Source organism: Chionomys nivalis, chromosome 6 (assembly GCF_950005125.1).
Source record: "Chionomys nivalis chromosome 6, mChiNiv1.1, whole genome shotgun sequence".
Lineage (NCBI taxonomy): Eukaryota > Metazoa > Chordata > Mammalia > Rodentia > Cricetidae > Chionomys > Chionomys nivalis.
This window is the reverse complement of record NC_080091.1, coordinates 19,794,999-19,809,449: the sequence shown is the minus strand read 5'-3', so window position 1 is coordinate 19,809,449 and position 14,451 is coordinate 19,794,999. Positions and strand designations below refer to the sequence as shown.

Below are 14,451 nucleotides of genomic sequence, written 5' to 3'. Positions count from 1 at the left end.
CAGTAACAGACAAGCAGGGTAACACTGACACAAAGACCTGGGTTTTGACAAGGGATGGGGTGAACTAAAGCCAGAGATGGACGGGCAAAGGAGGGACACAGACGTGACGAGTCGGAGGAGGCACAAACTTTACAGTTACAGCGTGGGAAGAAGGGACGTGATACTGGTAGGGTCTCTGGTACTTTGTGGGATGTTTTTAGCTTCTCTTTCTGAGCCCAAGAGATATTCATTCAGTTTATACGGAGAAAACAAGAACTCAGTGGTGATATGAGGATACTGGCAACAGGGGAAGAGCTGTGGTGCACACAGGTGGAGTTTGGGAAGGAAGGCCCCAGCCCTCCAAACCAGGTGAAATACAAGCGTAACTAGGGAGAAAGGGGAACGTGGCTAAACGCATTTTAGTTATAAAATGAGTTCTGTGACCAGGACAGCAGCACCTGGAAATAAAACATCATTTGAAAATACTCTAAGCACAGATGCAGATGAACCTTAGTTCCATTTAGAAACTAATAAAGAAGTCAATGTGGGGTAACATCTGCTGAGCTTTCTAACAGCTGTGTTATCAGTGCCAACTACTACCGAATTGCTACAATCATCTGATCTGGGCATGCAGATCAATATAGTCAAATGCTTCCCCAGCAAAGCGCAATTAAATTAAATCTGTCACTGATGTTCAGAACCACATAAACTTGGTGTGACTGTACACACCTGTCATCCCAGCACTCCCGAGGTAGAAGCAGAAGGATTCGAAGGTTAAGGTCATCTTTGGCTACGTAGCAGGTTTGAGGCCAGCTTGAGCTTTATGAGACCCCATCTCAAACAGGAGTTCAAAGGAGGTGGTCAGCTTCGCACATACACTGAGGAAAGACCTGGATTTGCTGCTGTCTTGATAGATTTGGGAGATGAAGAATCAAGGACGACATCAAGGTTTTTGCCTTAGCATTAGAAGCACAGCACGCCAGTTTCCAGAGCTGGTGAGGCTGGGGAAAAGCAAGTCAAAAGCAAGGCTTCGATACATCCAACTAAAATTTAAATTTATTTTGTAATTTTTTTTTCTGTTTCCCTCTACAAGGGGGTTGAACACAGGGTCTTGCAAACATTAAGCAAGCTCTACTTCTGAGTTACATCTTAGCCTTTTCTATCTTTATTTTGAGACAAATTTTCCATAAGCTGCCCAGGCTGGTACTGAGCTTACAATGCAGCCCAGGCAGGCCTTGAACTGTAGTATCAAGCAGAAAGATTACAGACATGGGCTAGAACATCTGGTTAGATTCCTGATAGAGAAGTAGGCGGGCTTTACGAGATTAAAGGGAATGAGGGCATCTTCCAATAAAGAAAAGGCTTAAAAAAAGCATTTTTCTTGAAAATATTGGTATTAAGCTATTTTTTAAAGACTTATTTTATTATGTATACAATGTTATGTGCCTGCATGTATGCCTGAAGGCCAGAAGAAGGCACCATATCTCATTACAAACGGCTGTGAGCTACCATGTGGTTGCTGGGATTGAACTCAGAACCTCTAGAACATCAGTGCTCTTAACTGCTGAGCCATCTCTTCAGCCCAAAGCTAATTTCCTAAGTAGCCTTAGTGGTATGAGTCTAAATAATATAAAAATAGAAAACAAAAACGCTCCATACCTTGAAATCTCACTTCCGTGATCCCAGCCCTCCCTCCCCCTCTCGCCCCCGTCTCTGTCTCACACACTCACACACACCTAAAAATACCAAGAAACCCCAGAAAACCCCTTAGGGGTCACTTTAGTCTATGGGCCTCAACAGTAATAATGAGTTTATTTCCCAATGGCATAGCCATTACACGTTTTACCTTAAATCTGCTTAAAAGCAAATTATCAATTCATTTAACTAATACATTAATACATTACAAAAGACACATAGCTTGTCTTGAGGACATATGAAAGAACAAGTCACACCAAGCACATCCAATTTCGGCACCTTTCAAAGTAAGAATCATAGAGCCCTCTAAAGTTTCTACTTCTGAACCTTCTCTTTTTAGTCTATATACCTAAAGCTTTGTAGCTCCCTAGATTTAAGTCCTGAAACATATTTAAAAAAAAGTATATGCAAAAGAATCACTCAACTGCTCACTCTGCAGAGTGTCAATACTTGAATATTGACTATTCTGAACAAAATTATGACTATTTGTATCATTTGACGCTCCAGGCTCATTTATCAGGCTGTTTTCGACACAACTGAAGTTTGACCTATTGAATGCATCGGGCTGTGAAACAAAAACAGAATTAGACCTGGTGCCTGCTGATATACTGGCAGAAGGCATCTGGTGTAGTTGTCTTGGGTCTCTTTGGTCTAGCCTTGAGTTACATGAAGGGTTTTCAAGATTGATGCTCACAAGTCGTGGATTATCAGTGTCTCCCACGTTATCATTGCTGGTTGTCATCACATTCACAGGGTTATTAGCTAGCATGTTGACATCAGAAATGCTATATAAGTCAGCCGGTGACATGGATGGCGTTTCCATTCTAGCCAGGCCATCGGTATAGAGGCAAGCATTAGAAGCGCTTAACTCCATACCAGGCCCTTCTAGGAACCGAAGGGCGCCTGGTGAGTTAGAGGGCACTGTTGCTGCTGAGAAGCTACTCAATGTATTTGTGCTGACTGAGCGTGAGGTGGGGTGGGTCACTGGTGACCAGCTTGTAGGTGGAGAGACCACTGAGGCCATGGCTGGTGGATGATGTGGCAGTCCACTTGAGATGGGCACAGATGAAGAATAGTAGGGTTCGGCTGGACTTGACACTCCCGAAGACCTGGGCATTTCTGGTAAAACGGTACCATGAGAAAACAAATTTGGTTCTGTAGAAGAAAATGTATTTTATAAATTAATGTGAACTAATTAACCTAAAGCATTATTTTTGAATTGAAATTATAAAAACCCACTAAAAATTTTCCAGGGAACTGATACATTTCAAATAAAAAAAATAAAGCCCAAAAATTATTACATGATTTCAAAACTAAATTCAGTAACATGTAATTGCTTTATAAATAGATGAAAAATTATTTTTAAAAATGTTGGTATATGTAATTTTCTTCAAGTTAAATATAAAAATCCCAACTTTTTGAGCCATATAGGTACATCTTTAAAACATGGCAGATAAATATTGGATATAGTCTCTACTTTTAGGAGAAAATGGAGAGATGGAGAAGACATTCATTGGGAAAAACTAAAAAATACAGTTTTTAAGACTTACTAAGATATGACGCTATAGTACTACAAAATTCCTTATCATAAAAACTGTATTTATTGACATATTACAAAAGTATTATATGAACCAGGATAAAGTACCAATTTAAGGAAAGAAGATGGAAAATTTGTCAGGGGCTCATAAAATATCTTTCATCAAAGGCCAGATGGTTTTAAAGTATGTTGGGTGAGCAACCTCTGTTGGAACTACTCGAATCTGTTGCTGCAGAAGGAAAAGGGGAGTCTAGGTCTGGAGTGGACTGGGCCTGCCAGCAAGTGCTCGCATGCCTGAGGTCTGCTGCAGCACCGCTTAAAGAGGCAGTGAGAGACACTGCAACCAAAGGAGCTTAGCGCCATATCCACATCATTTCTCCCAGGACACAGTACAATTAGCAATTTTACCAGCTGTGGTGGTCTGAATACGAATGAGCCCTATAGACTCATGTTTGGATACTTGGCCCACAGGGAGCTCTATTAGGAGGTGTGGCCTTGTTGGAGGAAGTGTGTCACTGTGGAGGTGGGCTTTGAAGTCTCATATGCTCAAGCTATGCCCAGTGTGACACACTGGGGCTTCTGCTGCCTGTGGATCTGGATGTAGAACTCTCAGCTCCTTCTCCAGCACCGCGTCTGCTTGCCTGCCGCCATGAAGAGACTGAACTAAAGCTCTGAAACTGTAAGCCAGCCCCAGTGAAATGTTTTCCTTTGTAAGAGCTGCCGTGGTCATGGTATCTCTTCCCAGCAGTATAACAGGGACTAAGACACCAGTGTATCAACAAAATGTAATTGCTTGCACAATAAAATCCCCAAAATAGAATCAGTTTCCAACATAACCTCCAGAGGCACAGAGCTGCTCAATTCAATATTGAAAGTATGAGAGAATTTGTAGAAAATGAAAATATTTAAAAAGCATTTATTTTTAAAACGTGGAATAACATTTAGTAGGGATAAAATACCTTTTTTGATGAATCTTCCATCTCCAATTGACCCTGAGGGGACAGTTCTTATTCTCTCAGGAAAGTTAGCTGCTATGATAAAAATTTTCTATTATTAAATGTAACTTGAAAAAAGTTTATAATTAAAAAAATTTAAAAATCAGTAAAGCAAAGAAATTAGTTTAAATATAAATCAATCCAAAATATTATTACCACAATCTTGCATCAGTTTCTGAAAAAGTAGAGTTGTTTTTTGTTTCTTTGATTTATTGCCATATGCATCTGATTAAAAAAGAAAGCAGAAAAAAACAGTAAATCATCATGGGTTCTATCCCCTCCACCATTAAGTAGGCGCACTGTCAGCAAATGGCAGTGCTTTGAGTGCATGTGAGTCATATAGACCTGTAAAGACACACAATACAATCTGTACAATAGATCCTACATCAGTTTTCAGGGACACTTTTCTTTTAAGCAGCTTAAACTACTCATTTTTCACCCTAAAAACATATAAGTCAACATAAACTAATGAAATAAGGTCTGGGAATATATAAACCAAAACAGATACCATTAAAAAACTTTCCAAATATAAAAGGACATAGTAAGTACAAAAAGTAAATCCAAAAATAAACATATTGAGAGAAAATATGATCCAACAGTTCAAGAACTCTCAAATTATTGAAACCCTCCTAAGAAATGTAAAAAGCAAGAAAAAACAACAACAACAACAACAACAAAAAACAAAGACACAATCCTGAAAACTTTCAGGAAAAGAAAATCTAAAATACAAATATATAAAACTGCATTCAAAAGCCAGGCGGTAGTGGTGCATGCCTTTAATACCTACACGTGGAAGGCAGAGGCAGGCAGAACTCAGTGAGTTCGAGGCCAGCCTGGTCTACAGAGTGAGTTCCAGGACAGCCAGGACTGCTGCACAGAGAAACCCTGTCTTGAAAAACAAAACAAAACAAACAAACCAACTGCACTCACATGCTTATTTTACAATATCACCAGCATGATCAGCTTAAGAAGATGATCTGTTCTTAGCTGAGAATGTAGCTGGGCTGGTTCAGCACTTGTTAGTGTGTATAAAACCCTGAGTTCCACCCCTAGTACCACATTTAACAAGGTGGAGTGGGGAGCACAGTGTCCCATGTCTGCAATCCCAACAGTCAGGAGGTGTAGGCAGGAGGATCATTTGGCCTTAGCTACACAGTGAGTTCAAAGACATCATGGAGTACATGAGACTCTGTTTCCAAAACATACACACACACACACACACACACACACACACACACACACACACACACGTGTGTGTGTGTGTGTGTGTGTGTGTGCATGTACATGACTACCCACATGTCATACCTTTTTCATCTGGCAGGTATCTGAAATCCATAGATTCACTAACTTCCTGGTCGGAAGGTCTCCGCAGCTGCATCTTCACTGTCACAGGCTCCAATATGGCTTTGCAGTAGGGAGGAGTCTTGAAAACAATAGCTACTTGGCGGTGTACATCGGCTTGTGAAAAGATCCCTTTAGCTTCCCAGTCATTCAACACAAAACGAACTTCTATGTCATCTAGTGAATAAGATGCCAAAGATTAGTAACAATGGGGAAGCAAGGTAAAATACATATATTAATTAAGAATATATTACTAATTCAAAGAAACAAAATTGGTAAATACCTTTCTGAACTTTGTCGCAAAGTAGAAATATTTCATCTCCTCCCCTGACACTTCCACAGTTCTTGTTTACACGACAAATCCTTAATTCAGCAGTATTTGGGGCACCTAAACATAACAAATTTTTACAAATGTCTCAGTATTGTCTTAATTAACATTACTACTGCTATGATGAAACACCATGACCAGAAGCAGCTTGGGGAGGAGAGGGTTTATTTCACTCACAGCTCCATAGAACAGTTCATCATCAAAAGCAGAGGGGGTAGAAACTCATACAGGGCAAGAACCTGGAGGCAGGAGCTGATGCAAAGGCTGTAGTGATATTTCATTTGTCTTTTAATAAAGCTTAAATAAAGCTTGCCTGAAGACCAAAACACAAAACTGCCACACTAATCAGTCATACAGGACAGGCAGTGGTGGCTCACATTAGTTAGCCATAGAGGCCTGGCGGTGGTGACACACACCTTTAATCCCAGCACTAGAGAGGAATAAGGCGGGATGAGACAGAAACTCGTTCTCATTCAGTCTGAAGATTTCATAGAGGTAGGAACTCTCTAGTGGTTGGCTGCTTTGCTTTTCTGATCTTCAGGTTGAACCTCAATATCTGTCTTTGGATTTTTATTATTCATGCTACATTTGGCACCCAAAATTTAGGGTACAAATTCATGAAAATATGTCTGTCTGTGATTTTTTAGCCACCGGCACAGGCTGGAGTTACATGTGGGGCTCCAGTCCCACACAGCTAGGCTTTCTTTTCTTTTTTTCCCCAAGCCTCTGAGTAAGTTTGAGATTTTCCTCTGTGACAGTCTCCAGCTGCACCCCAAACTCCAGAAGCACCTAGGCTCCAAACACCACAGGAATCACCTGCTCCAAATCGGCTGGTTCTGTATTCAGACAGCCCTGGCCACACACACTTTTTCAGAACAATCAACTGTGTTTCCTTCAGACAGCCTGTGGGCATTGTGCTCTCTCTCTCTCTTTCCCTCCCCCTCCCCTTCTTTCTCTCCCTTTCTCCCCTATCCCCCCCCCCTCTCTTTCTCTCTCTCTCTCTCTCTTTCTCTCTCCCCCTTAGCCCCCTCTCTCTCCACTGTGGGTGGCAGGCTCTCCCTGAACCCCCTTCTCCCGCTGCTGCCAAACTAAGCAGCTGCCTTGAAATCCAGTCAGGCTTCCACTGTTCTACGCAGCAGCAATAACCCTCACATCTTCTTCAATATTGTGGGTAGATTTGGTTAGACAATTGGGAATTCTTTTTTTTGTTTGTTTGTTTTTTGAGACAGGGTTTCTCTGAAGCTTTGGAGTCTGTCCTGGAACTAGCTCTTGTAGACCAGGCTAGTCTTGAACTCACAGAGATCTGCCTGCCTCTGCCTCCTGAGTGCTGGGATTAAAGGCATGCATGGCTACTGCCCAGCATAATTGGGAATTTTTAAAGAAAGAATTAGCTAAAAGAGAGTTTTTCCACATTAAAAAATGGAAAAAACCATTATAATGGAGGGATTTGTATCTCTGTGTGATAATATGCTAGACAGTTTTAAAATGAAATGATTAAATGAGAGAATATTTTAGATGAGATTTATGTAATGTCAATTATAAACATTATCAGCTTTATGATTTTTGTCTTATTACTAAAAACATTTGTTAATCTGAATGCTAAGATACAGGCCTGAGAAAAACCTAATGAAACAGATCACAGAGATATTCAAATCCAGACAGAGGAATTTAATGCAGAACCAACTTCAGCTTTGCATTATAAGAATACAGAGGAAAAGCCTAAGGTTTTCAGACAACCAACTTTGATATATCCAGTAATGTTACAGGAATTACCAGATGGCAGAGGCTCTGTTACAGTTAACTGGACTCCTGTGATATTGTTAGATTTAAGGAGATTCAAGGAAGCAATAGTCTCATATGGCATGCGTTCACCTTTTGTGAAGCCAATGTTAAATCTGTGGTCAGTTAATAACAGAATCACCCTAAAGACTGGATAGACTTAGTTACAGGTGTCTGAGAGCTTTGTCCACAATTACAATGGAGTACCAGGTTCAGAGAAGAAGTTAAGATTATTGAACAATGCAGTAAAGCCAGAGGTAGGGAATTCTCCTAAGATCAAATTGTTGGAGAAGGAGATGATGCTACTTTAGAAAGGCAATCTGTATATGATGACCACACCTTAGAGTTATACCACTCAGCCGCTTTGAATGCTTGGGACAGAATTGGAGAAATAGGAAAGAAAATTGAGTCATTTACTAAAGTTATACAGGGCCCAAGGAAGCCTTTAGGGATTTCTTAAAAAGATTGACTTTAGTAGTAAATAGAATGAAACCAAATTCAGAAGCTAGACAAATAATAATTGAATATATGGCTTTTGAAAATGCCAGTGCTCTATACAAAAGGATAATTAGGCCATTAAAGGTAAGGTTTGCACCTTTGGATAAATGAATTCTAGATACAGTTAATATTGAATGTCATGATCATGATGGTGCATGGATAGGAAAGGTGATTTCCAGAGGTTTGAGGAAAACTCAAAATGTCAAATGCTATAGTTGTGGCAAACAACTTAAATGTTGTGGCAAACCTTAAAATGGACTGTACAAAATGCATTCCTAGAAATCATTTTTTTTTCTAAGAATAATCCATTCAGAATGCTCCTCCCTTCTGGATTATGCAGAGGTGTGGAAAAGGCAGGTATCAGACTAATGAATACACGTCAACAAGGAATAGACAAGGTAATTCTTTGCCATCAGGAAACTCCCTGAGGGGCCTCTCGCAGGCTCCTATGCCAAATCTGGTTCAGTTGTTCCCTACCGTCATAGAGGAAACTTCTTCCCAGAGCAAATAATGAACCTAATGCCTATTATAAGAAATCATACTGCTCTGGATAATAGAACAGGTATAGAAGAAAGAACAAAAAATTGAGGAGAAACCATAAAGTATTTTGACAACTTATATGAAGGAACAGAGACCAAAATTAAAAATACAAATAAATGACATTGTCACTGAAGGTCTGGAAGACACAGATAAAGATGTAACAATTTCATCAGAATCTTGGCATTCAGACTGGCCTCTTCAGGATGTAAATGTTCAGTTTTTAGGGATCATAACTTTATCTCAGGTAAAGCAGAACATGATATGGGTCAAATGTATAGGGTCAGAAGGACAAAGAACAATATTAAAACCATATGTGGCTAACATAGCAATAAATTTGTGGGGACATAATTTGTTACAGTCATGGAATACTCAGATTAACATTCCACAAATCTTAGAAACAAATTATAAATTAATGTATGTTTTTGGGAAAAATGTTACAAGATATTATAAAGAACAGTCACTGACCATTCAGGTTGTACAGAACAGGTCACAACAGCTGCTGATATTTCAAAGGCACCAACAGCCCTACCTTTAAAATGGTTGACAGACAAACCTGTATGGGTGAGCAATGGCCTTTAACAATAAAGAAACCACAGGCTTTACAACAGCTGATACAGGAGCAATCATATTAAAGCATATGAAAGAACCAACCAGTCCTTGTAATTATCCTGTATTTGTTATTAAAAAGATATGTGGAAAATGGAGAATGGTGACAGATCTAAGAGCTGTTAATAAGGTGATTCACCTAATAGGTTCTCTACAGTCTGGAATTCCATTGCCTTCTCTATTACCTAAAGGATGGCCTCTTATAGATATTGATTTTAAAAATAGTTTCTTCACTATACCTTTACAAGAAAAGGACAGAGAAAAATTTGCCTTTACATTGCCTACTTATAATAATTCTCAGCCAGCTAAAAGATATCAATGGAAGATTTTCCCATGGGTGATATTAAATAGCCCCGGCCTGTGACAACATTTGATAAGTCAGTCATTGGAAATGATATGTAAGCAATTTCCTGAATCTATAGTTTACCATTATATGGATGACATTTTGCTATCTGATTCAAAAGGAGATACTTTAGAAAGAATGTTTGAAGAAGTAAAGAAAATTTTGCACTGTTGGGGATTACAAATTGATCCTGAAAAACTACAAAGAGGAGATTCTTTTGAGTATTTAGGTTATAAAATAGGTTTACAACATATTAGACCCCAAAAGGTGCAAATTAAGAGCGATCGATTGCAGACACTTAATGACTTCCAAAGATTGCTAGGAGACATTTCTCATCTACGGCATGCTATTGGGATAGGTCCTGATGCCATGATTAATTTAAACAAAACCTTAGATGTTGACAAGAACTATTTTAAATAGTCCCAGGGAATTATCAACTGAAGCTCAGAGAGAATTGCCTTTGATTGAAGAGAAATTACAGAAGTCACAGGTGGATCGTGTAGATCCAAATCTTAACTGCATTTTGGTCATATTACCCTCCAAACATTCCCCTACAGGAATTTTAATGCAAAGGAAAGATATTATCTTAGAGTTGGTCTTTTAACACATAAACTGAATACAAAATTTAAAAATTATATGGAAAAAGTCTCTTGAGTTAATACAAAAAGGAAAGTTGAGACTTCATTAATTAGTAAGAATAGACCCATCAGAAATTACATATAGTACCTTTTAATAATGATGAATTATGGGAAGAAAGTGAACCCTGGCAAGGATCTTGTAGTAATTTTTTTGAAGTGATTAACAACTATCCCCAAAGCAACAGAATTCAACTTATAAAGAGAACTAACTGGATCCTTCCTCATATTGTATGGGACATACCAGTAACTGGAGCCCCTACATTCTACACTGAAGCAAATAAATCAGGAAAGACAAATTACAAATCAGATTACAAATTTAAGTAAAGTGGATCAAAGCCCTTATAATACTGTCCAAAAGTCAAAATTATATGCCATTCTCTTGATACTAAGGGATTTTAAATATCCTCTCAACATAGTTATCAATTTGCAATATGCAGAAAGAATTGTTTTACATATTGAAACTGCTGAATTCATACCAGATGATATAGAATTGACATTATTACTTATTCAGGTATAACATACAATCAGGAATAGGAATCATCCCATATACATAACATACATCTGATACCATATGGGTCTGCCAGATCCTCTAGCAAAAGATAATGCAGAAATCCATTAGTCATTGACTGGAAATGTGCTGAAGGCCTCACAATTTCACAAAAACCATCATGTCAATGGCAAAGCTTTTTAAAAAGAGACTTTTCTATCATGTGGCAGCAAGCCAAGGAAATTATAAGGAAATGTCCTACTTTATGTGATCAAACACCACTACCTGCAGGAAGCAATCCAAAGGGTACTCAAAGGAATGAAATCTGGCAAATGGATATGTTCCATTTTGTAGATTCTGGAAAACTAAAATATGTACACCACACCATTGATACCTATTCAGGTGTTCAATGGGCAACTGATATAGGTGGGTCTTCTGTCTATGTGTTACTTTCATTGGTCAAATAAAGAGACTGCCTTGGCCTTTGATAGGGGGAAGTGGTGCAGGATAATTGTATTCTGTCAATCATGTTTTAAATAAATGCTGATTGGCCAGTCTGGAAGTATAGGTGGGAAATCCAGACAGGAAGTAGAAATGATGCAATGAGAACAGGAGAATTCTGGGAAGGAGGAAGTTGATTTCTCCCAGTCCAGCCCAGACCACTGAAGAAGCAACATGTGACCTGCCAGCTGAAAAAGGTACTGAGCCTATGGCTAACACAGATCAGAATAATGGTTTAATATAAGTTACAAGCACTAATAAGAAGCTTGAACTAATGGGCCAATCGGCTTTATAACTTATAGAGATGATCTCTGTGTGATTTTCTTTGGGGATTGCGGGCTGTGGGGTACCGGGCGGGACAGAAACTCCAACAAGCAGGCCCTGTTCGTGTTACAGGCAACTGCTTTGAGTTTGGAAAAGGCTGATTGAGTAATCACACATTTGCTGGAATTTATGGCCTTCATGGGTATACCTGTACAAATAAAGAAGACAGACAATGCTCCAGCATATGTCTCTAAGAAAATAAGTTTTTTTGCTTATAATATAAAGCATATTACAGGTATACAACACAATCCTACAAGGCAGGCAGTTATAGAAAGATCAAACTCTAAATGATGTTAAATAAACAGAAGGGATGACAAAGATCCCCAGAAATGGTTTGCACAATGCTTTATTAATTTTGAATTTCCTAAATGCTAATGACAAAGGAGAGACATTGGGTAGTAGAAAAAAAAACTACCGAATTAAATCAGCTAATATACTTTAAAGATGTGTTGATCTCAAAATGGAACCCAGGACAACTGTTACATTTGGGGAAGGGGTTTTGCTTGTTTCCATAGGGAAAGAAAAGCTATGGATACCATCAAAATTGATAAAAATTCAATTTGAACAAGAGACACTCTTAATTAGAAGAGATGATAGTCCATCAAACAACATGACCATTTAATCTAAACTAACCTATAAAACTAACAAATACTTTCCATTTGATCAGATATAACTTGCCAAAAGAGAATCTCCCTCAAAATTAGGGTTCGATAAGGGTTTTGTTTCAGTCTTTTCAGGAGAATAAATGTATCCAGCTAAGAAATCTGAAGACCCCACTGGAAAAATGAGACATCAGAAGAAAAAGGGCAAATCATACAGAAAAAAAGTTCAAAGAAAAAGAGTTAATTGGCCTATTGGTATATCACATTTCCAACAGAATAAAATTTCATAGATCTTCCTAAACATATGTTTCTTCTATCCTCTACAGATGTATAACACAAATGGTCTTTTTGTAGTCCCAGTCCTATTAAAGATGAAAGCTGGCTTTGGATCTAGAGTGTGGCTCTCTCCTTCTCTAAATCCAAGTAAGCTTATTAAAGTGAAATCCAAAATCTCTGTCTCATGTCAGAAGAGTCACCTGATATGAGACAGCAGAAAAACAAATATTTAAGGACTATTTTATTGCTACTAATCTCTAATTCTTCAGTTTATAATAACTCATTAACAACTTTTCTTAAGGTACAAAATTTGTAAGATTAATTCTAAACGTTTTGTCATGATGTTAATGGTCATTCAGAGTACTAACTAATTATAGATAAAGGTTTCATCTGCCTTTCTGTAGATAATTTCAGGTTTGAGTCTCTATTAGTTTTCTACAGTGAACAATGAGCATGCCTAACAGTAATCTTTGGAGTCTCCATAAGGAGGATGGAACCTCTCAATGGTGATTCCTCCAGGACTATGATAACACCACTAAGCTGAAAAACACCACCTAAAGATTGGTTTTGACTACAAACTGCTCAGAGCAATTTCAAGGCGACTGAGATAATCCAGCCTAAAAGACTAGTTTAGCCAGGACTTGAGACAAGTCCTGCACTTTCCCATTGAACAACAATGAAACTGGACAACAAATGGTACAACTACCTCTCCCAAGACTTGAGAATTGACCCAAAATTTTCTTTTCAGGATGTCCTAAAGCTGTTATTGCCTCCCCCCCCCCCCCCGCCCCAGACAGCAGGAAGTAAATTTAGGAATACGATGCTCACATTTCAAAGAGAAGGTGTAAATGGTTTTTGGTTGTTTAATGGGTTATGGATATTTTTCATAATTTGGGGGGGGGGGGTGGTTATTGGTTATGGCCAGGAGAAAAGTTGAACAAAGGAGGTTAGATTCAGAGTTCTTGTTTTGAACAGAAAAAAGGAGGCTATAGATTTGATAGGATAAAAGGGTAGATTATTAAATCTACTCTGAAAAGAAAAAAGGGGATATAGATACGATAAAAAAGTCTATTTGAATCTAGTCTGAAAAGAAAAAGGGAGGTTATAGATATGATAAGAAAAAAAGATAGATTATTGAATCTACTTTTAAAAAGCAACTACTCGTTTTAAATGTTTTACCTTGGATTGGATTTTTGTATATTGTATACACATTTTGTATATTGATACAAATTTGAGATTAATTTTGTTAGAACATACTGTACATACATTTCCTACTCTTGTTCAAGCTATTGTACCTAAAAGTCTCATTTAACAATGTAATGAAAATTTATAATCCTTGAAAACTATTATTACCAACTGTTTAGGATAATAAGGAAATGCAGGTTAATAGTTAATCACCTATTATAATGGAACTTGTATTCATATCAGGTATATTTTCAAGGTTAAATGAAGATGTATTTTAGACAGACAGGTCATCTTCAAACGTTTCAGAGATCTACAGAATATGGCATTTAAGATGTTTTAATAATGCAGGTTCTTTTTTTAAGACAATGAGACATGTCTGCTCCTGCATGACCATTCTACTTCAGAGAAGATAATGGACATCAAAGAAACTCCACACGGAGTTTATTTTGTTTGTGGCAAAAGTAAGTCCCTGGGCAAGAAAATGCCCCTGCCTTGACTGCTGACTGCATGCTGTCCTAAATGGACAAGCAGGACACAAAAGAAAGTGACTGCCCGACATTGTCAAGACAAGAAGGGACAACCATTCAGAATATTGTGCTTCACAGAAAAGTCTGTCGGATATAATAGGCCTGTCTGTAGGCTGAAGATTATACCCCAACATTGCAGAGGAACTTTGGGTGACTGTCCAGGCAGCTAGATGTTTCTGTCATTTCTCACATTTTTTAGAAGTCACTTGCTCACACTTTCTGCTTACTCGATTAATATTATTTCCTTCTTAGTTTTATGAGGAAGTTGAA

The 14,451-nt window shown here is 38.2% G+C and overlaps 1 protein-coding gene across 2 annotated transcripts in view; it reads right to left on the bottom strand.

The window, feature by feature from the left end:
* Window positions 1-1,696: 1,696 nt before the first annotated feature.
* The window catches only part of Rel (REL proto-oncogene, NF-kB subunit), a 37,387-nt gene continuing 24,632 nt past the window's right edge, over window positions 1,697-14,451 (bottom strand). Inside the window, exons 6-10 of one of the 2 annotated variants that reach the window (XM_057772436.1) lie at window positions 5,831-5,935; window positions 5,512-5,724; window positions 4,363-4,431; window positions 4,171-4,242; window positions 1,697-2,829 (exon numbers count right to left, since the gene is read on the bottom strand). In XM_057772436.1, the coding sequence (XP_057628419.1) occupies window positions 2,066-2,829; window positions 4,171-4,242; window positions 4,363-4,431; window positions 5,512-5,724; window positions 5,831-5,935 (1,223 nt within the window). In that variant the 3' untranslated portion in view covers window positions 1,697-2,065. The remainder of the gene's footprint in view (window positions 2,830-4,170; window positions 4,243-4,362; window positions 4,432-5,511; window positions 5,725-5,830; window positions 5,936-14,451) is intronic. The other variant, XM_057772438.1, reaches the window with a different exon arrangement.